The sequence below is a fragment of the Microtus pennsylvanicus genome, chromosome 1 (assembly GCF_037038515.1).
Source record: "Microtus pennsylvanicus isolate mMicPen1 chromosome 1, mMicPen1.hap1, whole genome shotgun sequence".
Taxonomy (NCBI): domain Eukaryota; kingdom Metazoa; phylum Chordata; class Mammalia; order Rodentia; family Cricetidae; genus Microtus; species Microtus pennsylvanicus.
The window spans coordinates 30,583,251-30,609,021 of record NC_134579.1 but is presented as its reverse complement, the minus strand read 5'-3'; the positions used below and the strand labels follow the sequence as shown (position 1 = coordinate 30,609,021).

The window sequence follows — 25,771 nt, the reverse complement described above, 5'->3', positions numbered from 1 at the left end:
ACACTGGTTCTGCAGAGTGTGTCCCCAGCTCCACCCACAGCTGTCACAATCCACTGGTTCTGCAGAGTGTGTCCCCAGCTCCACCCACAGCTGTCACAATCCACTGGTTCTGCAGAGTGTGTCCCCAGCTCCACCCACAGCCACCAACACTGGTTCTGCAGAGTGTGTCCCCAGCTCCACCCACAGCTGTCACAATCCACTGGTTCTGCAGAGTGTGTCTCCAGCTCCACCCACAGCCATCAACACTGGTTCTGCAGAGTGTGTCCCCAGCTCCACCCACAGCCACCAACACTGGTTCTGCAGAGTGTGTCCCCAGCTCCACCCACAGCCATCACAATCCACTGGTTCTGCAGAGTGTGTCCCCAGCTCCACCCACGGCCACCAACACTGGTTCTGCAGAGTGTGTCCCCAGCTCCACCCACGGCCACCAACACTGGCTCCTACTGTGTTTACAGTGTTTACACTTCTAAATCCATGCATGAAGCAGGCCTGCCGTTTCTTTGTGTCATGGTGAGTGTATTAGGTTATCAAGGACAGATTAGCTTCATTGAAATAAATCCAGAGATTTCTTTCCTTTCTTCATAATTTTTAGTGTTTAAAAAAACAAAACAAAGGCCCCACTCAAATGCTACAGTGAGCTCCAGCAAGGACTGACTTCTGAGAAGGAGGTACCATGTGATTCTCTGGGTGGCGATGTTAAAGCCCCCCTCCAATCTTCTCTCTGATAACCAACATTTCTGAGTTTTAAAGCTGCTTTGGGGGCATCTTTGATAATTTATGTTTTTCTGAGAAGCGTTGTTTGGTCCAGATTTTGAAATCCACAGACAAGGAAAGTGTGGGGTCACGTGACATTACTGTTCCAGCGGCCATCCCTTCACGGTTACGTTTGCATTTGTTCCTTCATTTCTCATTAGGGAAGTTAATCCTAGGAAATCAGATCTCAGATGGATTATTATTTATCCGGGTCTTTCTGGGGTCTAAAATCTACACTTACACTTTCTATTTTTTTTAATGAGCTTTCATCAGGGTTGGCTTTGCTGCTCATTCCCTAAACACTTGTAACTAACTAGTCCTTAAATTTAAATCCAAAGGCCAGCTGACTGGGTTATAATGTGCGTACCGTAACATGGACATCAGGAGTAGACAGACAGCTCACAGTGCCCCCTCAGGCACACTGTGTGTCAAGTTGACAAGGGTAGGACTTGTGATGGCTAACACTGGCTGTCAACATGACTAAAGTCCAGTCTGCCTGACACTCCTGTGAGGGGTTTTCTTGATCATATTATTTGAAGCACGAAGACTCGCCCTACATCTGGGCCACACCTTCTGGTGGTAACACGGTAAGAAGATAGGGAAAAGGAACACTTAGGTTTTTGCCTGCTTGCCTTCATGCTCGTTGGCGAGTTCACCTACCCTATTGCTGTGGCGTTTCATCACCAATATTAGAGCCAGCAGCTTTCCAGCAATTCTCCAGGCCCTCAGTGCCAGGTCAGGACTGCTCTGAGCAATGACAGGACCTTGGCTTCTCCAGTGTGGGACGGCCATTGCTGGACTGCCCAGGTCACATCCTGAAAGCCACTGTGAAAACCCCTTTCCTGCATGTTGTTCTTCTATTAGCTGTTCCTCTAGAGAACCCTGGCCAGTACACTCACCAGCTCCTCCTAGGGGTCCCCGCATGCTGTCCTGGGCCTGTTCCTTCCTGCTGCAGGTCTTCATCCAGGAGACTGCCAGAGAGGAAGCTGGTGACTCTTGGCCATGAGTCTTCCTGTCCCTCTGTTGCGCTTGGACACTGGCCCTGTGACAATGGACCTCTGCTACACTTGGGCAGTGGCCACACCCGCAACAGGGCAATGCAGGATAGGACCATGCAGGAACCATCCAGCTTGGACTGGCCAGCCAGTCTCAGAGAGAACGACCCAGCATTGCCAGCGGAGGGCTACAGGCTTCCTAGGACCTGCATTTAAAATAAACAAACTGAAGAGTCCTTTGCTTTGGACCTAACAAGCCACAGGCGGCTGGCGCTGTCTCGCGTGGCACAGAGGAATCACTCAGACCCTCTGCTGTGCTTCAGAAGTGAAGTCTTCACTTGCAGTGGGCTAGGTTTTGCTTGGGCTTGCTCTGCAGTGCTCGGGTGCCACCTGGGCACACTGGGGCTGTGACCTGCAGGACGGAGCCTGTCATCGTCTCCTCTCCCCTCTGGGGCAGCCCTTGAATTTGCCTCCTGAGAGTCTAGGCCAAGACCAGCTCATGGACGGTGAGTAGCAGGAGCAGGAGCGAACAACAGGTGTCGGTGGGCAAGCCCCTGCCACGGGACATATTCATCCTTTATACTACAAGCTAGTTTGCTCTCTCCCTACATAACAAAGCACGCTGATTGCATCGTCGATATAGTTAGCTTCTTTCAAATTGAGAGCAGGCTGACTTGAAAGCAACTGAATGTCTGTTGCTCTTAGCTGGGTAGATTCTATTCTGCTTTTGAATATATAACAACATTCTAGCAATTTCCAGGAAGTCCTATGAGTTTATACATGCATTTTAACTTAAAAAATTTTCCTCACACTAATCAAAACTTATTGTATTCTTATAGGGTTGGTTTGCTATTTAAAAAATAATAGTAATTGTGAGATTTTTTTCCCTTGCTCTTCCTCAAGGTCCTAAACTATTTATTTGACCAGCGCGTAGAAATACTTCCAAGAGCTACAGTTCTGAGTCTAATCTCACTGGTCCTGGGCTCTGTGTGGCTGGAAGATTCACATTTAAACCGTCCTTTATGTAAAACAAGTAGGAGCATCCACTCATTCCGCCAAGGAACTCTGATTTAAAACAAACTCTGATGTCGTGCTTTAGAAAACAGAGAGCGCAGCAAACAAACGTCCAGGGGGCGGTGTGAGACCAGGTGGTGGGCCCGCAGACTGAGCAGAAGCCAACAAAGACACTCGGGGAATGTGACTTCTCTGGCTTCCTCTGCAGAGAACAGTTTTGAGTTAAACAGCAGCTGACATCTTAATTTTCCCATTAGACAAGAGCATGCGATGTCTTTGCCCAGAACCAAAGAGACTAGAAAAGGCAACTTGTACTTCTTGTTTGTGAAAATTAACTTATTTTTAAAACTAAGTACATACCATATAACCAAAGTGCGCAAAGTCCATCTCACACCCCCAGTTCCCTTCTCGGGGCAACCAGGGCACCCATTCTTGTGTATTCTCCCAGTTATACTGCTGTGGCTTGGAGGAGTTGGTCATTGGAAGAGTGACCTTGACGGGGACTCTGGAAGTCCAGCCACCCGTTCTCTTTCTTGGCCACCATATGGAGAGCCCCTTCCTCCTCCACACACTCCTCCTTGCGTACTGCTCTGTCACAGACATGGAAACGATGGAACCAAGTGACCACGGGTGAAACCCCTGCACCTCTGGGACCGAATGGTCTTTCCTTTTCATAATCTCATTCCCCCCAGGTACCTGCGTCAGGGAAGGGAATCTGGTTGAGCGTAAACTACGGGCAAATCAATGCACCCGCAGGTTTCCACACTATGTCTGTTTTAGCTTAGCTTTCACCGATTAATGTTTAGATCTAAAAATCTCTTCAGGGCTCCTCTGCATGGAAATTCCACATGTATTTCACCCTCACGTGGGCTGTAATGACTTAGTTATCCAGGAGTTCCTCGGCAGCTTGGGAGGATTGGTTCCAGCGTTCCCACAGTTAGAGAATCTATGAATGCTTAAATCGTTTATGTAAAATAATATAAAATTTGAAAATACCCTGTGCACATTCTCCTGTGTGGCCAGTTGTAACTGCTACACAAACAGCTGTCACAATGTACTCTTTTGGGGACTAACAGGAGGAGAGAGGCCCTTGGGTATTCAAGACAGGCTCAGTGTTTCCTTCGCACATACTCCTACAGGGCTGGTTCAGTCTGTGGATAGGGGCCCGCCAATCCGGGGGTCGCCAATCCAGGGGCCGCCAATCCGGGGGCCAGACCTGTGCTATAGCGTCTTTGGGACCAGCTGCTCGGGACAGGTGGCAGGGTCAATAAGTGCATCTTGAGTGTCAATAGAGCCTGCAAAGAAGCCTTCTGTACTGATGGGCTAGATTAGCACTTGACAGCAGGGCCTTGGGAGTTCTGAAGCGGCACAAGCTGATGAAAAACGTTCCTTTTTTATTTACACTTCCCTCATGGTGACGTTTTCCTTTACACTGAAGGTCTTTCCTCTTTTTCCTGTGATCTGATTGCACATTTTCCTGCTGAGATTTTAGATTTTTTCTTCTTTTAGGACTGAAGGCTGATGAGACAATCGTCAGTATAAATGGCGGTTTCTACAGTTTGCCATTTGTACATTTTTAAGCTTTAATTTTTCAGTTATGTGTTGGTGAATGCTGTGCACGACCAGGTGCCCAAGGGGACCAGAAGAGAGCATAGGATCCCTGGAGTAGAGGGCCATCTGACATGGGTGCTGGGAACTGAATTCAGATCCTCTGCGAAAGCAGCACCCACTCTTACCCACTGAGCTGTCTCTTCGGTCTCCTAGATTTTGGTCTTCTGACATGCAAACACATTTAAACAATTTGAAGTGTGGTTAAGCTTGATGATGTTAGAGTCAAGAACTCGTCTTTTGAACTGCTGATTTTGGAGGAGTGTGGCACGTATGTCGATAGGTTCTCACTTTGCACACCGAAAGCCTCCGAAAGCTGTTCTGAGCACTCGCTCCTCCGTGGTTTTGATATGGGCCTCCACTCTTAGCCCAGGATACTGTCTCATCTGGCCTTTCTGTTTCCCAGTGATCAAATGGAAACCGCAGGATACCTTCAACCAGACCCAGTCCAGCTCCTTCTTATGTGACCCTGTGGAGGGGAGGAACAGCACCAATTCCACCAGGACCCTGAGGCTGTCAGACGCGGCCAGTGCCACCTGGTACATCCTCGCCATCATCGGCATCTATGGTGTGATCTTTGTCTTCCGGCTGGCCAGCAACATCCTCAGGAGAAACGAGAGGTCCCTGGAGGATATTTATTACTCAAACTTAACTTCCGAACTCAAAAGGAAAGGGTTTCAGAGCAAGGTGGCTAAGTGCTCCCTGATCATCCACAACACAGCTGCCCTTCAGCCTCAACAAGACGACCCAGAACCAAAGGGTGAGAATGGCAGGCTCCACACGGAAACCCAGGGGGTCTCTTGAAAGTCAGGGCCAATAGACGACCATTGGCCTTGGCTGTTTTGCAGGTGGAGGAGTTTGGGGCCTGCCTGGGATCTTAAAGAAGGAACTGAGCCCTGGATGAGGGCAGGGTGAGCATCTCTGGCCATGACACTTCTGAGTATGAAGAGCCATCAGCAGCTTATGGCTCAGATTTTCCTGGGATAAGAAGAAACAATAGAAGCCATAGGTCAGAGGGAGACTCAGGGTTCTCGGGGATCCTCCTGAGGGCAAAGGGATGGCTTCTTGTCATGGGTGAAGGCTGAACCTGGAGTCAAATTCTTGGGATTAACGGTCACCTTCTAGGGATCGTATCCTTTTTTGAGTGGCAGTTGATCACCTGGAACATGTGGGAGTTGGGATTGTCCCCAAAAGTGACTTCATTTTAAAGACTTACTCCCTTGAATTTAGGACCAACGTGTTCATAGCTGAAGCTAAGAGTTCTTCAGTTTCTTTGAAAGAGCTGGGTACATTGAACAAGCCAGCCACTTTGGACTTAGGAACCCCAGGTTCTGGTCTGGGCGTGGTTAGCCCTGTTTTGCCATCTGAGAACCTATCAATGCGCTTCTGTGAAACTCAGCTTACAGTCACCTGAGGGGAACAGTGCCAGAGCTGCCCAGTGCACCACGAAGATAAGCACCAGGGAGATCCTGCATGTGGCTGCGTCTGCAAATGCAGAGGACACACACAGAGGCGGGTGGTGGTGGTGGTGGTGACAATGGGCACAGCGAATGCGGCCGGATGGTGGCAGCAGCGATGACAATGACGGTGTTGATGGCTTTAGTACTTGGTGTTTTCAGAATTCAGATCCTTTTTGAATTAAATTTTAGTTAGCACTCAAATGTACTTATTATATTTCCATACACCATTATACTATGATCTTGCTGATACTCCCTCAGTCCCTGCTCTTCTCTTGCTGGCCTCTTCCTTTTTCCAAAGAGCGTCCCTTTCTGCTTTCATGTCACACGTTGTCGCCTCCTCTTGTTCCCCTGCCTTTAGATCTCTGCATCCTCCCTCATAGCTTCTTTCCACTTTCTTGTGTACAAACACACACATATGAATATATAATTCAGTCTGTCTCTACACAGATCTCTGTGTGTGAGTGTGCACGTGTGTAAATATATCTGTGGTGTATTGTATCTACCTACAAACATACACACACACACACACACACACACACACACACCACAGAGAGGTTCTTAGAGGAGCAGTGGGGAGGCAGGTAATCCCGGCCAGCAGTTAGGGGTTGCAAAGGTTCCCTCCAAGAGCATCCCAGGGCCCCGGCACCCACAGAGCCAGGAGCCAGAGCAGATCACATTTATAAGCAACTGCCCTCTCTTGGTTCCGTGTAGTTCATGGACACCCCCATCAGCCAGACACTCCCAGACCTGGCAGGGATGACATCAGTGTGGGACACAGGGATTCTTGTCCAGGATATATGGACCCTGCCAGGAAGTATGTATGAGATGCCCGAAAACAATTAAAACAGAATTGAAAAGATTGATTGATCTATCATAGGACAGGCAGGAAAAGAGACGCATGCCATCCAGCCTCAACATTGATGCTGTAAGCAGACACTTCTGAGAACTCGACCCCGGGGAAGAGGTCAGCCACAGACATTTGTCATGTCTGCCATGCCCTGTGCTCACATGCCTGCAGCTCTCTGGAGAATATGAACACTGACTGCCACTGTCCCTTGTCAGGAGGGTGCTGCCTGAGCCACAGTGGTAGTCCTCGGGCTTGTGAAAGGCCATCGTCACCTTCTACACAAGTGGCCCCCAGTTTGTTCAGGTCAGGCATGGACCGGTCTCACCAGTACATAGGCAGCTGGGAGCTGCCTTCTCTCCAAGCCAGACGAGTTCTTTGTCCCAGAGCCCCTACTTACAAATACATGTCACACGGGTACCCTGAAAAGCTTAGTAAAACCACACATAAAGCAGGGCCACCTCGATCCCACACTCTGCCGCGCTCTAGGGCCAGACAACATTTCTGTCAAGGGTGAAGCTGACCTGCCCCCGGAGGGGTAGGACAAAGGCTGGCCCCTCTCATAATCCAAGTCTCTAGGGGTCCAAGAAAGAACCCTGAGGTTTATAAGGACTTGGAGCACGCAGGCCATGTTGCTTGGTTCCACATGTGACCAAAACACTTGGGAAAGAATAACCTCAAGGAGAAAGGGTTAATTTGGAATCCCAGCTGGAGAGGGTCTGGCCAGAGTCACCTAGGTACTTGGACAGAACATCACGGTGGCAGGATGCTCCTACCCTGTGTGCCCTGTTGCTGGGGCCTGTGAGGGTGCATCTTCCCTTCATGGCAGATAGGATGCAGTGAGAGAAGGGACTGGGGACCAGGCAAAACCTACAGAGGCACACCTCCTGGGACCCACTTCCTCCAAAGTTTATACACCATGTCTGAGAATGCACCATCATCTAGGGATAAAATTTACAAAACACAAGTCTGTGGAAGGGGAAACACCTCACACATAAACCACAACACAGACACACCTTGGACCCGGCAGTGGGCCATGATGGAGTATGTCATTCAGTCTAAACTCAGAGCAGGGATGCTCTTAGGGGGATACCATTCACATGGGCCAAAGGGACACATGGGCTAAAGGGGTTCTGTGGGAAGGGTACAGGGGCCATTAAGTCTACGATGGCAGCCATTAACCCCTTAAGGTACAACGGAGGGAGGGTCTAGTTTGAAGGGTCTTAGGCAGTGCTGCTGCAGTGACACACACCAGCCTTGACCACCCGCTCACAGATGCTGCAAAGGAGGGTCAAGGAAACCGAGACCCAGAGAAGCTAAGCCATTTGTATGTCACACAGCCAGCAGAGGCTTCAGCACGGAGTCTATCAGAGTTTGAAGCCCCGTGACGTTTCTATTACATCTGCCTAGCTTGCCTTCTGTTACTATAATGAATGCCATGACCAGCGCAACTTGGGGGAAGAAAGGTTCTGTTTCAGCTCACACTTCCAGGTCAGTCCATCACTGAGAAAAGTCGGGGCAGGAACTCAAGAGGGAACCGACGCAGAGACCACGGAGGAACACTGCCTACCAGCTCGCTCCCTGGCCCTGCTCATTAGCCTTCCTACACAGGCCAGGCAGCTGGGAACGCCACGAGAAGACGGCCATGGGAGGGCTGCAGGCCCGAGGAAGGCATCCTCACACTAAGGTCGGCTGACAGGACATTCATGAGGGTTGTGTGTACACCTACAGGCCTACAGGTTCCTACAGTCTCACATGCGCCTACACACATAAAGACACATACAAGGTTCCTACAGTCTTACATGTGCCTACACACATAAAGACACATCCATGTCCACATCCATGTGTGCATGTGGAATCATCTCCACACACAGGCATGTACTCACATATGTTACTATACCCCCACATATATGCATATACATATGTATATACACCTATATATCATACACATCACACACGCATCCTTACACACACGCATACTCCCATGCTCTGTCCTGACCAACGATCCTCGTTCCGGAAAGCACACCTTACACCAATGCTTCCTCTCAAGGATTTCCTTTTAAAATGTCAAGGAGTTTGCTCTTGGTTGAGAAGAGAAGGGAGGGCACTTGGCCTCTCTCTGTCTGCTTTGTAAACAGGGCGATGGTGTTTATTTCAATAACATGGGCACAGGGATTGATTACTAGATAACAGGTAAAGGGGAGAGAGCCGCTCCCAGGACTAACACATTGTTTCCCAGTCACTAGCAGCTGGGCCTGCACGGCTGTATGGTGATCTAACATGACAAAGCCACTTTCTCATTGGAAATATCACCCCAGGAGTACATCTGGGGAGACTGGAAGGGTCCAGCAGTCAGTTACACACACACACACACACACACACACACACATACACACACACACACACATACACACACACACACACACACGAGGCAGGGCTGTCTGCTGAGCTTTGGTTCAGTTTGTTCTCAGGACCTCTTACTTCTTGTCAAGTCAGACCCACAAGAGATAAGGACAATGCCACAAAGGAGCCACCGAGGGAGCCAGGCAAGGGCAGATGTCCTCCAGTCTATGATCAGAAGAGGCTCTTGGTTAGGAACCTGCCAGGTTCTTGGGTCAACTGTCCCCTGAAGGTGTCTTGTAGGGGCTGTAGGTGTGGGGCTGGATGAGCTGGAGCTGGTTTGGAGAGTCTCAGCCCAGCGGACTCAGCGGACTCCAGTGCCCAGGCAGTGGGCCACAAAGGCTTGGACCTGAGCAGTCCCCAGGGGTGACCTCAATGCCCTGCTGTGCTGCCCCTGGGAGCCCCAACAATGCACAGCTCAGTGTGGTCTGATTAAATCAGTAAGTGTTGTGGCTTCCAAACAGCGGGGCTGGAGCTGTGCAGTGAGAAGCTAGCCACATCTGTTTATAGTGGCAGCTGCCTGGGGCTTAGTGGGATGTTGGATTCTTTTGTGTTTTGTATGACTAGTTTCTAAGTACTGTGACCTCTGAGTGACACTCAGCAAAGCTCCAGGATCCCAGGGGTCCTCTCAGGAGTCCTCCCTTGACTGGCTTACCTCAACCCCAAGTCCTACTTGCTCTAACATATCTCCAAAGGCAACTAAATTTGTGCATTTTATATTAAATTCTTATTTTCACTTTTTATCAGATGCACCCACTGTGAAATGCTAACTTGCTTACTGAACTGGTAAGGAACAAGACATATGAATACCCAGTAGCAAAGACCACAGCCTTTATGAGGGCCGCTGTGTGTGGTTTGGCCCGGCCCCTCCTCTGCCATTCTTGTAGATGGGAATCTGCACACTTATCGTGGGGGTTGACAGCACAGTGTATTGAGGGCGGGAACTGTGGTGGGGGGACCTGCTCCAAACAAGGAGGAACGGAGGGAAGGAGGGAGAGAAAGAGGGGGGAGGAAGAGCACAGAGACAGAGGACCAGGACAGACAGCAGGCGCACAGACCAGAGTTTCTGTCACCCTAGTGCACGTCTGACAGCTCCTACAGGGTGGGGGCCAAGCCTTAGCACACAGCCTTTGTAGAACGTTTCCTATCTGCCCTCCAGCTCTGGGAGACCTGAACCAGCAGGGGGTACTGTCACTCCTCAGGTGTGTGAAAGGACAGACTGACCACTTGGCAACCGGATGTGCACGGACAGCATCAACACAGGGAGGCCTAGTGACTTCACTCTGGGAAGTGCTGTCCCTTGAGCTGTGACTTCATTCACACGGGCAGCCACCGGTCCATCACCACCCCCATCTACTCTCACTGACTTTTGGTCACCACTTTGAGTCTCTCTAACCCCACAGTCCCCTGGATAGAGTCTGCAGCCTCCATAGAACCATCAGATTCAAGTCCCCGGGAGTCTAGGAAAGTAGTGGAACACAGCTATTTAACGATAGTTTCTAAAGCGTGCTTTAACAATAGGTGTTACTCGGGGAGGAGATTGTTGCTGGAGTGGGATTTTACAGCGGCACAGCCTCTGCAATAAGAAGAGAGACAGAGAAGTCCCAACCCTGGCACAGCCTGGGGACATGGGACTTGAAACCAAGGCATAGTGTGGGGTCAGTGGCTGGGAAACAATCAAGACCAAGAATTAGGAATGAGGGGCTCTCTGTCTAACAAAGCCTCCCAGGGTCCTTGCTGAAGACAATCAAGGGAGCAGATATCACCTGGGAGGTGGTGAAGACAAGCCTGACGCCATCTGTTGAGCGGGGTTCCCACTAACACTGCACTTCACAGGCAGCGTGCACATGGACCTCACAAAACTGAGGGAAACTGAAATGTGGTCAGGCCACAGGCCTGTAGAAGGGCCTACCTCTTCCTCAACCTGAACGAAAGGCCACTGGTGGGGAACCTCCTTTAGATAATGGCCTTTGAGAGGCTGGACCAGGTTGGGCATGGCCTGGGATACCAAAATGTGTGCCTGCCCCTCCCTCCCAGCCCGCTTCTCACCTGAATGCTAGGTTCGGTTCCATTTCCCAGTTCATATGGAGGCCTGTGATCTGTGAGTTCCCCCTAAATAAAGAACCCGTTATTATACTCAGTTCAGAGCGAGTGTGGGATTATTTATTTATTTATTTAAGATTTCTGTCTCTTCCCCGCCACCGCCTCCCATTTCCCTCCCCCTCCCCCAACCAAGTCCCCCTCCCTCGTCAGCCCAAAGAGCAAGCAGGGTTCCCTGCCCTGTGGGAAGTCCAAGGACCACCCACCTCCATCCAGATCTAGTAAGGTGAGCATCCAAACTGCCTAGGCTCCGAGTGTGGAATTATTTTGTTCGTGTTCGCCTTCAGGCCACAACTCCTGAAGCTCTGTCTCTGCTGAAATACAAGCCCCTCTTCACAGGGTGCCATCCTGGGTTCTCATGCTGGGGCCTGTCCCGTTCCTCCTGGGGAAGCTAGGGTCCCTCCAGTCTCCCTTCCACTGCAGCCCAAGTCCTGTCCCTTCTGCAAGGACTCGTGGACTCTTCCTACAAGATGGTGGGGACACCGTGGTCCTTCCACGATTTACTAACAGGTAATGTAAATGGGGAGGGAGGGAGGAAGGGAGGGAGGGAGGGAGGGAGGGAGGGAGGGAGGAAGGAAGGAAGGAAGGAAGGAAGGAAGGAAGGAAGGAAGGAAGATTCCTCCTGGTTTGTTAAGGGGAGGACTATTGCATCTCAACACCAATCAACTTCTCTTGCGTATTTAATTCCTACTAATGTACATGATTACACAAAACGACAGGTACCTCATAACCCTTTGGTACATGTCTGTAACATTCTCTGTATCTCCTTGCCCAGGCACTGTCTGCATTTACAGCCTGCCTCCCATATGAATTTCTTACTCCCCAACACTCTCCTACTTTAGGTTTTTTTGTTTTGTTTTTCTTCTATGTATACTCAGGGAATGTGACACCTGTCTTCCCCAGTCTGTCTTAGTTAACATGGTTCTCCGGTTCCATCCATTTCCCGCAAACCTTGTGCTTTATTCTTCGAAAAGGAATTTTGTATGTATGTATGTATGTATGTATGTATGCATGCATGCATTTATTTACTTATGTGGGTGGGTAGTGTGGGTGCCAAAGCGATCATGTGACAGGAGTCTCCTCCCTTCCACTATGCGGGTCCCAGGCTGGCAAGCTTGGCAGCAGGTGCCTTTATAACCTGTGCCAGTTACTTTTCTGCTGCTCAGATAAGACACCGTGACCAGACTCTTACAGAAGGAAGGAAGGGTTTGTTTTGGTTCACCATCCCAGAGGAGTAAGACTCCATCACGATGGGAAGGCATGATGGGGCTGGAGCAGGAAGCCGAGACAGAACATTTCCAAGCAGGAAACAGAGAGAGCAAACCGGCAACGGCACAAGGCTTTTAACTTCAGTGCTCACCCCCAATGACATGGTTCCTCCAGCAAGGCTGTGCCATCTAAATCTCCCCAACAGCATCATTAATCAAGTATTCAAACATCCAAGACCATAAGGGGAATTCTCATTCAAACCACTACAGCCCTGAGCCTTCTCACTGGCCCAATTACATTCCCTCTAAAGGGTGAATAACATTCCATTGCCTGGAGGGGGCAAAGTAAGTGTGTGTGTGTGTGTGTGTGTGTGTGTGTGTGTGTGTGTGTGTGTACGTGTGTGTACATGTGTGATACTTTCTTTATCTGCTCATCCATTTATGGGTATCGAAGCCCACTCCACACAGTCTGGCTACTGTGGAGAGCCATAATAAAGATGGGTGTGTGGGCATCTTTCTGTGTCACATTTGATTCCTTGTTTATCTACGTGGGTGGGTTTTCTGGGTGTCAAACATCACCCCCCACATATGGAGGTCCACTTCCAGAGATCAAACTTGTGAGAAGTATGAGAGAATACACATGATGTGTTTTCTGTTTGTGCAGGTATACACATTTGATTATATTTTCCCATAGAAATTACTGGAGAACAAACAGTAAACACAATGATTTCTTAGAGGAAGGAGGAATGGAGGGGAAAACAGGATCCATACCCCTCAGAACACATCCCGCTCTCTAGATTTACTTAGTTTTGGCAGTTCTGCACAATTATATTCAAATTACAATCTAAACAACAAAATGAAATGCTAGCACAAAACAATATCTAAGTAATACAAATAACATCAATTGATAAACTAAGATTTTTTTTCCATATCAGTAACAAAATCTCACAAACCAAAATGGCATGGCCAGCACAAAAACAGACATGTAGACATGTAGACTAACGGGGCAGAGCAGGGACTGAGAAGTAAACGCACACAGCCACACTCATCTGGTTTTCAATAAAAGTACCCACAACGTATCGGCAAAAAGACAGTCTCTTCAACAAATAGTGATGGGAAACACCCACATGCAGAAGAGTGAGGTGGGCCTGCCTCCTGCCCTGTAGAAAAAGACTTAATGTAAGACCTGAAATCTTGAAACACAGTTCAAGATACAGACTCAGGAGATGACTTCAAGAAATTATTGCGAGAATTGACCAATGAGAGTGCATGAAATCGAAAAGTTCCTGCACAGCAGAAAGAGTAGGAGAAAATCTACCCTGGGGATTAATATCTAGAGCATATTAAAGACTCAAGAAATTAATAACCAAAAAGATTAATAACATGAATGGGCAGCTCTCAAAAGAAAAATTACAAATGTCTACTAAATTATGAAAAGTATTCAGCATTCTTAACCATTAGGGAAATGCAAATCAAAACCACACTGACAGTTTAATTCATCATGGCCAAGATGGCCATAACTTCTAATAAGAGAAACAGAAAATTGTGTCAAAAATTGACATCATTACACTCAATAGATTTGTACTGCATTGCAGCCTCTTAGAACCCTTCGGGCAGGAGAGGGAGCAAGTGGCGTTTCTGAACAGGCCAACTGTACACCCACCATCACCACCTCAGAGCACTCAGTCTGAACGCGTGACTATGAGACTATCATCTGCTGTCGTACAAGAGTTCCACGATAGCCCGGAATGGAGCACAGCAAAGGCATATTTATCTGCGGATAAACTCACGGAAAGAGTAGTGACCCACAGTACTCTGCCTGTGTTGATAACTGGAGCCGACACCAGCAACCAAGAGACCCTAGCGGGCTTTTAGTCTGCATTTATAATACATGAGACCATGGCCAAGTGGGCCAGTATCTTAAAGACTATTGGATGAAGGTACATGAGACTACTCCCAAAGTGGGCTGGTATCTTAAAGGCTATTGGCTGAAGGAGTTTCCACAGCAACCATCACCACTTAAGAGCTCTTTGCTCACATAGTTGGGATCTACATCCAATTTGTTGGAAAAGTGTTTACCATGCTAAAGGAACATCTCCAGAAAAAATGGCCACAACTACAAAGCCAACGCTGGCTGCTGCTTGCAGCCTCTAGGTGGGGAGGACGTCTGGTAGCCACACGCTTCATGTGAACTTGGCTCTGGTGATATTCTGGGAAAACCCTGGTAGACCAGGGTCAGGGAAGAGGATGACAGAGATGCAAATGACCGGACAAATCATTTTGCCACGCTGTCATTTGGAGGACCCACTTAGCACATTTATCAACCACCTTTGGCTCTGATTAAAGGACAAGAAAACGCAAAGAAAATGAAAATAAAAGGGCAGAGGAAGCGAAGCAAACAGTCGTTTCCCAAGCATAAGACCAAAGTGCGGCTGAGGGGGGCTGTGCGCATCTGCAATCCCAGAAATTAAATAGCTGAGGCAGGAGGATTGCTAAAAGTAAAAGGCCAGCCTGGGCCAGCTATTGGGCCACTTAGGGTTTCATAGCAATAACTTATCTCATAAAGCTATACCAAATCAAATGCTTTTCAGATAATGAACTGAATCAGCCCAAGTACAGCAGCCCCTGAGAGGGACGGGCATGCAGCTTGTTTCTTTTACTCTGCCACTTGGAAAACAACTCTAACAGTAGGCAGGTAGGTGGCACAATTCCCGCATGTACAGAGGCACACAACCCTCACACTCCAGGCCTCCCTGAACACGTTATGGCTATCCCCTGGCCCACGGCACAACCGGTAAATACCTCTGAAATGGATGAATGAATATAATATTCATCTCGATATCCAAATGGAGAGGAGTCAGACACGTGACAGACCATCTTAAAATGATCTATTCCAGAGTGATGTTAGGCAGCATTTTCCATGGTTGGTGTTCTCGGCTCGCGGCTGGTGATGCTTTGCTTCTGAAGTGCGGCTACTGCGCTGGCGCAGCTGTGGGAAAGCCCTTTGTGAGGTCATCATCCATGATGCTTTGCGTCTGAAGTGTGGCTACTGCACTGGCGCAGCTGTGAGAAAGCCCTTTGTGAGGTCATCATCCATGATGCTTTGCGTCTGAAGTGTGGCTACTGCACTGGCGCAGCTGTGGGAAAGCCCATTTTGAGGTCAGCCTCCTACTCCTTCTAGAACTCCCCAGATGGAGAGATGTAAGCCACTTGGGGGGCCCCCATGGCTCGTTTAACAAACGCTCTTCTGAAGAACATCATTATCAGAACTCAGTTTAACAGCATCAGGAAGAAGCAATGCCTCCAGTATCTGAACACTCTGAGAACGCTACAGTGTGATGGATATCAGACTGTGTACTTCGGGGAAACTGAGATCCCAGAAACTCTTGTCACTGGGGAAGATTTTAGTGACAGCTACTACATACACACGCCAACCTGGTGTATTCTGCATGCCGGAGGCAGTCAGGGGTGGGTGCCTTGGCAATACCGGATGTTCCTACGGGATGACCTGTGTATCAAACAGGAAGACGACATCTTCTTTGAGTTCTGTGATGTTGTAAAGAAGGCCTACGGGAAGTGCGCCATTGTGGTCAAAGGGCGAAGGCAGCAAGATGAGATGAAGCCAAAGGCGGACAAGGAAGGGGAGGCCCAGGCCTATGTCCCAACAAGCGTTAATTTAACAAGCATCGTGTGCTCCCCAGGAGTGGCCAGGTCCTATGGTCATGAGCTAATCTCGCTGCCTTCCCCCTATAATTACCTGAACCCCTTAGACTCGGCCTGGTCTTCTGTGAAATGGTTTATCATCAACAACAGGAAAGAGTTCTGCCTGCAGTCAGCCGACCACGTCTATGCTTACCAGTACATACTTTTAAGTGACTTAATCAGCAAAGGGATTGAGAAGGTCACCCTGAGCAAGTGGAAGGCCCTCACCAACAAAGTGCGGAGGTGGGAGAACTACTATCTCGGGAAATTTTCTTAAGAGCATCTCCTCTACCGAGCGACGAGCAGCCTGGTCTTTAGTGCTAACTGTGGAGTGCGATTCTGGCCCACTGTGACCGCAGACACTTCGGGAGTGAACTCACAGGAGGGCCGCCTGAACTGAGAGGTTCCTGGGGTTCTGGCAAAGTCCTGTGGTTGCTACAGGCCACATTAAAGCTTGTTGCTATTTATGGGGGTCTCAACTCTCATCTTGTGATGGCTACCTCAAGGATCATGTTCATGGGAGGGGGGATTCTAGCCCAGAGGTCTGTAGTGGCTAAAGAGTGGGTATAAAGGATGTATGGCCAAAATGTAGGATTAAGAAAAAAAAAAAGAGAGAGAGCTGGGCAGTAGCGGTGCACGCCTTTAATCCCAGCACTTGGGAGGCAGAGACAGGCGGATCTCTGTGAGTTAGAGGCCAGCCTGGTCTACAGAGCAAGTTCTAAGGCAAACTCCAAAACTATAGAGAAGCCCTCTCTTGAAAAACCAAAAAAAAGAGAGAGAGAGAAAAAAGAAAGAGAATCAAGTGTACAGATATTTGAAAAAAAATAAAAACACCGAAAATTAAGTACTAAACTAATAATCTTTAGCCAAAAAAATCCAGGAAGATCCAGCTTGCCGTGAGCAAAACATGATTAGACAGCCAAGAAGACAATAATTCTTTGCGAGGTGGTGGTAGGTGAGTGGCCTCCATGCAGGTCAAACCCCACCATACATCTAAGACAAGCGAGAGGTCCACCAAAGGGAGCCAGGGAGACATCACATGGTAAGTAGGTAGCATGAGTCGGGGTGCTATGGAACCACATATCCAGCCTGCAAGAATCCCACCAGGAGGGTCCAAGGCTGCCATGGTTGATCATCTCAGGACTCTGAGCTGAGCTTCCTCAAGTTTCCTAAACTCAGGGTGTCTGCTGTGGGCCGGAAGGACAGAAAAAGCCTGTCCCTCTGCCACCTGCCACAAAGTTCATTCTCCTTGTGTCTGTTCAAGCAACAACTTTACAACAGAAGTAATCGCCCGGAGGTGCATAAAATAACGACCAACATGGGGAAATATGGAAAGCCATGAGGCAGGAGCAAAGGGGTCTGAGAACTCTGCTCTTACTTTGTGTTTGGTTTTGCCAAACCTAAAAAAAAAAATCTTAAAAAATATCCTTTGAGGGCTGGAGAGATGGCTCAGCGGTTAAGAGCATTGCCTCCTATTCCAGAGGTTCTGAGTTCAATTCCCAGCAACCACATGGGGGCTCACAACCATCTGTAATGAGGTCTGGTGCCCTCTTCTGGCCTGTAGGCATATACACAGAATATTGTATACATAATAAATAGATAGATAGATAGATAGATAGATAGATAGATAGATAGATAGATAGATAATATTAAAAAAATATCCTTTGAGAACTTCCACCAACTCCCAGTAGCCTTAGCTGCAGGTGAAGCTGGAAGCCAGGTTCTTGACAGATGCAGAGTGTGTCATATTCTTGGCTTGACTTTATTCTTTCTAGAACGTTCCTGTGCTATTCAGAAAGAGGTTGTGGGTTGAAAAGGGGTACCCAGTGCTCTTCAGTCATGAGCGGTGAGTTCAGCAGTCTTTTCAAATTGGGGGAAAGAGGATGTTAACATACATCATAAAGAAGGGGTGTCACATCCCAAACCACCAACCACTTGGACCTACAAAGTTTCACCTGTTGCAGACCCAACTTTTACACTGTGCGTGGTGAGCTTCCGGTGACTGCTATGACAAATGACTGCAAATGTGGTGACTGGAAGTAGCAATTCATTCTTTCCTGTTGAGGGCAGAGGGAGGCAGACATCAGTTCCACTGATTTGACTCAAGCTTGGCCACACTGTTTGGGGCTCCAGCATGGCTGCACTGCTCCGGGCTTCAGGAAAGGTTGCCACATGCTTCTCACAGCTTCTGATGGCTTGCTCACCCCTTGACTAGTGGCCTCATCACTTCTTGCTCTTCTGGATCAAATCTCCCATCTTTGTACTTAGAGTCCACATGACAATATCTTCACATCCTTTTTTTTAAATTTCCGTTATTTTTTATTGATTTTTATTGAGCTCTACATTTTTCTCTGCTCCCCTCCCTGCCTCTCCCCTCCTCCCTTCAGCCCTCCCCCAAGGTCCCATGCTCCCAATTTACTCAGGAGATCTTGTCTTTTTCTACTTCCCATGTACTTTATATCTATGTAAGTCTCTCTTAGTGTTCTCATTGTTGTCTAAGATCTCTGAGATTGTGGTTTGTAGGCTGGTTTTCTTTGATTTATGTTTTAAAACACCTATGAGTGAGTACATGTGATAAAAGTGTTTCTGTGCCGGGGTTACCTCACTCAAAATAATGTTTTCTAGCTCCATCCATTTTCCTGCAAAATTCAAGATGTCATCATTTTTTTTCTGCTGTGTAGTACTTCATTGTGTAAATATACCACATTTTCCTTATCCATTCTTCAGTCGAGGGGCATTTAGGTTGTTTCTAGGTTCTGGCTATGACAAACAAAGCTGCTATGAACATAGTTTAGTACATGCCCTTGTGGCACGATTGAGCATCCTTTGGATATATACCTAAAAGTGGTATTACTGGGCCTTGAGGAAGGTTGTTTCCAAATTTTCTGAAAAAGCACCACACTGATATCCAAAAGGGTTGTACCAACTTGCATTCCCACCAGCACTGGAGGAGTGAACACATTCTCTCCAGCATACGTTTTCATAAGTGTTTTTGATCTTGGCCATTCTTACAGGTGTAAGATGAAATCTTAGAGTTGTTTTGATTTGCATTTCTCTGATGACTAAGGATGTTGAGCATTTCCTTAAGTGTCCTTTAGCCATTTTGGATTCCTCTGTTGAGAGTTCTCTGTTTAGGTCTGTACTCCACTTTTTTTTTATTGAATTATGTGTTCTTTTGATGACCAATTTCTTGAGTTCTTTGTATATTTTGGAGATCAGACCTCTGTCTGATGGGGAGTTAGTGAAGATCTTTTCCAATTCTGTAGACTGTCGTTTTGTCTTGTTGACCATGTCCTTTGCTTTACAGAAGCTTTTCAGTTTCAGGAGGTCCCAGTTATTAATTGTTGCTCTCAGTGTCTGTGCTACTGCGGTTATACTTAGGAAGTGATCTCCTGTGTGCCAATGTGTTCAAGTGTACTTCCCACTTTCTTTTCTATGAGGTTCAGTGTGGTTGGCGTTATGTTGAGGTCTTTGATCCATTTGGACTTGGGTTTTGTGCATGGTGATAGATATGGGTCTATTTTCATTCTTCTACATGTTGATATTCAGTTATGCCTGCACCATTTGTTGAATATGCTTTCTTTTTTCCATTTTTTATTTTTTCCTTCTTTGTCAAAAATCAGGTGTTTGTAGGTGTGTAGGTTGATATCTGGGTCTTCTATTTGGTTCCATTGTTCCTCCTGTCTGTTCTTATACCAATACCAGGCTGTTTTCAGTACTGTAGCTTTGTAGCAGAGTTTTAAGTCAGGGATTATGATGCCTCCAGAAGTTCTTTTATTGTACAGAATTGTTTTGGCTATCCTGGGTTTTTTGCTTTTCCATATGAAGTTGAGTATCATTCTTTCATGGTCTATGAAAAATTTTGTTGGGATTTTTATGGACATTGTGTTGACTTTGTAGATTGCTTTTGGTAAGATTGCCATTTTTACTATATTAATTCTGTCTACCCAAGAACATGGGAAATATTTTCACTTTCTGGTGTCTTCTTCAGTTTCTTTCTTCAAAGATTTAAAGTTCTTGTCATATAGGTCTTCCACTTGTTTGGTTAGAGTTACTCCGAGATAGTTTATGCTATTAGTGGCTATTGTGAAGGGTGTTGATTCTCTGATTTCTTCCCCAGCCCTTTTATCATCTGTGTACAGGAGAGCTACTGATTTTTTTGAGTTAATCTGTATCCTGCTACATTACTGAAAGTGCTTATGAGTTGTAGAAGTTCTTTGGTAGAATTTTTGGGATCGCTTATGTAAACTATCATATCATCAGCAAACAGGGAGAGTTTGACTTCTTCTTTTCTAATTTGTATCCCCTTGTTCTCCTTTTGGTGTCTTATTGCTCTAGCTAGGACCTCAAGAACTATATTGAATAGATATGGAGAGAGTAGACAACCTTGTCTTGTTCCCAATTTCAGTGGAATTTCTGGAAGTTTCTCTCCATTTAGTTTGATATTGGCTGTTGGCTTGCTGTATATTGCCTTGTATGTTTAGGTATGTTCCTTGTATCCCTGCTCTCTCCAGGACCTTTACCATGAAGGGATGTTGTATTTTGTCAAAAGCCTTTTCAGCGTCTAATGAGATGATCATGTGGTTTTTATTTTTCATCTTGATTATATGGTGGATTATGTTGAGAGATTTTCATATGTTTAACCATGCCTGCATCTCTGGGATGAAGCCAACTTGATCATGGTGGATGATGGTTCTGATGTGTTCTTGGATTTAATTAGCCAGTATTTTATTTAGTATTTTTGCATCAATGTAAGTGAGATTGGTCTGTAATTCTCTTTCTTAGTGATGTCTTTCTGTGGTTTGGATTATCAGGGTAATTTTAGCCTCATAAAAAGAGTTTGGGAATGTTTCTTCTGTTTCCATTGTGTGGAATAATTTGAGGAGTATTGGTATTCATTTTTCTTTGAAAGTCTTGTAGAATTCTGAGCTTAAACCATCTGGTCCTGGGCTCTTTTTTTGGTTGGGAGACATTTGATGACTGTTTCTATTTCTTTGGCAGTTATAGGTCTGTTTAATTTGCTTATCTGGTCTTGATTTAATTTTGGTAAATAATATTTATCCAGAAAGTTGTCCATTTCCTTAAAGTTTTTCAATTTTGTGGAGTTCAGATTTTTGAAACATGACCTGATAATTCTCGGTCTTTCCTTCATGTCTGTTGTTATGTCCCCCTTTTTATTTTTGATTTTGTTAATTTGGATATTCTCTCTCTGCCTTTTGGTTAGTTTGGATAAAAGTTTGTCTATTTTGTTGATTTTCTCGAAGAACCAACTCTTTGTCTCTTTGATTCTTTGTATTGTTTTCTTTGTTTCTATTTTGTTGATTTCAGCTCTCAATTTATTTCCTGCCATCTAGTTCTCTTACATGAGTTTGCTTCTTTTTGTTCTAAAGTTTTAAAATATTCTGTTGATACACTAGTGTGAGATTTTTCCAGCTTCTTTATGTAGGTGTTTAGTGCTATGAACTTTCCTCTTAATACTGCTTTCATTGTGTCCCGTAAATTTGGGTATGTTGTGTGGCCATTTTCATTGAATTTTAGGAAGTCTTTCATTTCTCCCTTTATTTCTTCCTTGATCCATTGATGATTCAGGTGAACATTGTTTAATTTCCATGTGTTTGTGGGTTTTCTGGATTAGTATTGCTGTTGTCTTCTCATTTTAAACCATGATGATCTGATAAGGTACATTGGGTTATTCTAATAACCCAATGTATTTTTTTTGTATTTGTTGAGGTTTGTTTCGTTACTGAGTATGTGGTAGTTTTTTGAGAAGGTTCCATGAGGTTCTGAGAAGAAGGTATATTCTTTTCTGTTTGGATGGAATATTCTATAGATGTCTGTTAAGTCCATTTGAGTCATAACATCTGTTAGTTCTCTTATTTCTCTGTTCATTTTTTTTTGTCTGACTGACCTGTCCAGTGGTGAGAGGGGAGTGTTGAAGTCTCCCGCTATTAGTGTGAGGTTTAATATATGATTTAAGCCTTAGAAGTATTTCTTTTACATATGAGGGTACCCTTGTATTTGGGGCATAGATGTTCAGTATTGAAATTTCCTCTTGATGGATTTTTTCCTGTGACTAATATAAAATGACCTTCTTTGTCTCTTTTGACTGATTTTAGCTTGAAGTCTATTTTGTTAGATATTAGGATAGCTACACCCGTTTGTTTCTTAGGTTTTTTCCCAATCCTTTACTCTGAGACAAAGATTATCTGTCTTTGAGGTTGAGATGTGTTTCTTATATGCAGAAGAAGGATGGATTTTGTTTTCATATCCAATCTGTTAGCCTGTGCCTTTTTATAGGTGAGTTGAGTCCATTTACATTAAGGAATATTAATGACCAGTGATTGCTATCTCCTGTTAATTTAGTTTTCATTGCTGGTGATGTTAATCTGTGTGCTTTTCCTTTCTTTGGGATTTGCTGCTATGAGATCATCTATTGTCTGTGCTTTTGTTGGTATAGCCATCTTCCTTGGGTTGGAGTTTTCCTTCTAGTATTTTGTGTAGGGCTGGGCTTGTGGTTACGTATTGGTGAAATCTAGATTTGTCATGGAATATTTTGTTTTGTCCTTCTATGGTGATTGACCGTTTTGTTGGGTATAATAGTCTGGGATGGCATCTGTGGTCTCTTAATGTCTGCAAAATGCTCGACCACGACCTTCTGGCTTTCATTGTCTCAAATGAGAAGCCAGCTGTAATTCTGATAGGTCCACCTTTATATGTTACTTGGCCCTTTTCCTTTGTAGCTTTTAATATTCTTTTCTTTATATGTTTAGTGTTTTGATTATTTTGTGGCGAGAGGACTTTTTATTTGGATCCAGTCTATTTGGTGTTCTGTAAGCTTCTTGTATCTTCACAGGCAGATCTTTCCTTAGGTTGGGAAAGTTTTCTTCTATGATTTTGTTAAATATATTTTCTGTGCTTTTGAGTTGAACTTCTTCTTCATCTATACCTATTATTCTTAGATTTGGCCTTTTCATGGTGTCCCATATTTCCTGGATATTTTGGGTTAAGCTCTTGTTAGATATATTTTCTTTAACTGATGAGTCTATTTCCTCTATTTTATCTTCAGCACTTGAGATTCTGTCTTCCATCACATACACCACCAGTAACAGGATGATGAGAAACCAGAATCCAAGTCTTCTGCTGGGAAGCCCCTGTGCCCATCTCTTCATGGCTCCATACATCAGCTGGCATTAAGTTGGGCCAGGAATACACAGAGATGTCACCAGACTGTCAGGTGCATCCTCTCCCCAATCAAAGTACAAAGTGCCAAGAAGGGGCTGTCCAGGGCACATGATGGCCCTCAGGCGCCAGGACCCAGGGTCCTAGCTCTGTTGGGAGCACAACAGAGCTGTGTTTTTACTCACATATCCCTAGGGAAACTGGGAATGCTAGAAAGGTGAGGTTGTCTCTTCAATGGAGGAGATGAAATACCTGTATTCTACCCAGAAAGCTGGGAGTGCAACTTGGGGACCTTTGCTGTCTGTAGAGGCAGATCTCACCCAAACCTCCCAGAGCGTAAACCCTAGACTCCTCCCTCCCTAGACCTTTATCTTTAGCTCCAGTAAATAGGACCCGTCCTTTAGGTCACATCACAGCTGCTTTACAGCCCGCTGACCTCTATGCTACCTCTGTCAGAGACGATACCAGATCCATGGCCCTTACACTACAGAATCTGCCTTTGGGGCCACATGGACTTTGCAAGTGAGTTTCTATGTAGTCATACCTTAAACTTTGTGTACCTGGAATGGGAATGGTTGTTGCCTGGAAACCTGAAATGGGAATCTTGTTGTCTAGAAACCTTTTCCCAAATTCTACGGTGTTTAAATATGCTGGTAACAAACTGCCTGGCATCAGACTCCTGCAGTGTGATCCAGGCTAAGTCAGACTGGACGGCGTTTTCAGTCTCACCTCTTTGCAGACTGTTTCCCCGCCTGCCATGACACCTGCAGGGACTCCCGTAGAGCTCCATTATCTCAGACCTGGTTTGGGCCTCAAGGTTACCTCATAGTTCAAAATGGCTGATGAACAACCCAATTGCTTTAGCATCCTGCTTTAGCAGGCGTAGGAGAAAGGAGGACGCAAAGCTCATTCCATCTCTTTAATTTACTGTTTGCATGCTAGGGATGGAACCCAGAGCCTCGAGTCCTCCAGGCCAGTGCTTTACAGTTGAGCACAGTGGCTGCCCATCTCATCCACTCTTGTGTGAGTATGTGTGTGAACGTGGTGTGTGTGCATGTGTGTGTAGATGCACACACCTGCACATGCAGAGGAAGAAGGACACTGGGTGACTTGCTCTTTCACTCTCTTCCCTATTCCTCTGAGGGTCTCTCACTGAAACTAGAGCTAACATGGCAGCCAGCAAGTCTCAGTGATTACCCTGTCTCTGCCTCCATACTATGATACAGAAGCCCAGGCTATGCTTGGCTTTCTAGGTGGGTAAGGAGAATTTGAACTAGGGTTCTTGTGCCTTGGTTTTCTATGTGGGTAAGCAGGATTTGAACTAGGGTCCTCGTGCCTTGGCTTTCTAGGTGGGTAAGCAGGATTTGAACTAGGGTTCTTGTGCCTTGGCTTTCTATGTGGGCATGCAGGATTTGAACTAGGGTCCTCACGTTTGTGTAGCAAGCACTCTTACAAGCACGCTTCAGCCCTTATACCCGTTTTTAAGGAATAAATTCCCCTCTGTGTGGGTGTTTTATCTACATTTATGTGTGTGTACCACATGAGTGCGTGCATGGTACACATGGAGGCCTGGGGACATTGGATCCCCTGGGATTGGTCTCACAGACTGTTGTGAGCCACCATGTGGTGCTGGGACTCAAACCCGAGTCCTCTGAAAGAGCAGCCAAGGCTCTTAACTCTGAAACTGCTCTCTGGTCCCTCCTCTCATCCCTTCTAAATATTATTCAGGAAGTCCTAAAATGCTCAAACTTGATTGGCCCAACTTGGTCACAGGGAAAGCTGAGAAACGATTCTTGAAGTTGGTGGCACTATGGCTACGTAAAATGCAGGATTATTATCCTGGAAGTGGTAACGCATGCCTTTAGTTCCAGCACTCGGAAGGCAGAGGCAGGTGGATCTCTGTGGGTCTGAGGCCAGCCAGCCTGGTCTACAGAGCAAGTTCCAGGACAGCCAGGGCTACACAGAAAAACCCTGTCTCAAAGAAAAATCAAACACAAAACCCCAGGATTATGCCAAGGGAGATGGGGAGAAGATGGGTTGGGGAAGGCATTTATGGGCTGGGCTAAGCTCCCTGCTCCAGGCAATTATAGCCCTGGCCAAGCTCCCTGCTCCCGTTCTTTGATGTCATCAGTTGCACACTCATCGAATATTTCAGTGCCATCTACATGATTGACAATGGGTCAGGATTCCCACGAGAAACAAGCCTGGCTGCTCTAGGAAGTCTGGATTCAGTTGGGGAGCAGTCCCCAGGCTCAGCAAGATGTGAGTTTGCAAATGACGGGGTGGAGGCTGGGCCTGTCTACTGCACCACTGTACAACATCTGGGAGAGAGGAAGGGGGAGAAGGTTGGGCCTGTCTAGTGCACCACTATACAACATCTGGGAGAGAGGAAGGGGGGGAAGGTTGGGCCTGTCTAGTGCACCACTGTACAACATCTGGGAGAGAGGAAGGGGGGCTGGGCCTGTCTAGTGCACCACTGTACAACATCTGGGAGAGAGGAAGGGGAAG

The 25,771-nt window shown here is 46.5% G+C and overlaps 2 protein-coding genes across 2 annotated transcripts; both read left to right on the top strand.

The window, feature by feature from the left end:
• The first annotated feature begins 1,126 nt into the window (after window positions 1-1,126).
• Window positions 1,127-5,174, top strand: Smim34 (small integral membrane protein 34). The gene is made up of 4 exons (XM_075963656.1): window positions 1,127-1,195; window positions 1,293-1,340; window positions 2,125-2,254; window positions 4,777-5,174. The coding sequence occupies exons 1-4, from the start codon at window positions 1,127-1,129 to the stop codon at window positions 5,172-5,174; spliced, it is 645 nt and encodes a 214-aa protein (XP_075819771.1).
• A 10,431-nt stretch (window positions 5,175-15,605) lies between these two features.
• Window positions 15,606-16,361, top strand: C1H21orf140 (chromosome 1 C21orf140 homolog). Its single transcript, XM_075954382.1, has one exon. It carries the CDS (start codon window positions 15,606-15,608, stop codon window positions 16,359-16,361), a length of 756 nt encoding a protein of 251 aa, XP_075810497.1.
• Window positions 16,362-25,771: the final 9,410 nt, after the last annotated feature.

Bases quoted from the DNA above. Each gene is read 5' to 3' on its own strand.
- Smim34 (XM_075963656.1), top strand. From the start codon at position 1,127: ATGGACATCAGGAGTAGACAGACAGCTCACAGTGCCCCCTCAGGCACA. The intron at 1,341-2,124 runs GTAAGAAGATAG...CTTGCTCTGCAG, and splicing joins CACCTTCTGGTGGTAACACG to TGCTCGGGTGCCACCTGGGC. The intron at 2,255-4,776 runs GTGAGTAGCAGG...TCTGTTTCCCAG, and splicing joins CCAAGACCAGCTCATGGACG to TGATCAAATGGAAACCGCAG.
- C1H21orf140 (XM_075954382.1), top strand. From the start codon at position 15,606: ATGGCTCGTTTAACAAACGCTCTTCTGAAGAACATCATTATCAGAACT.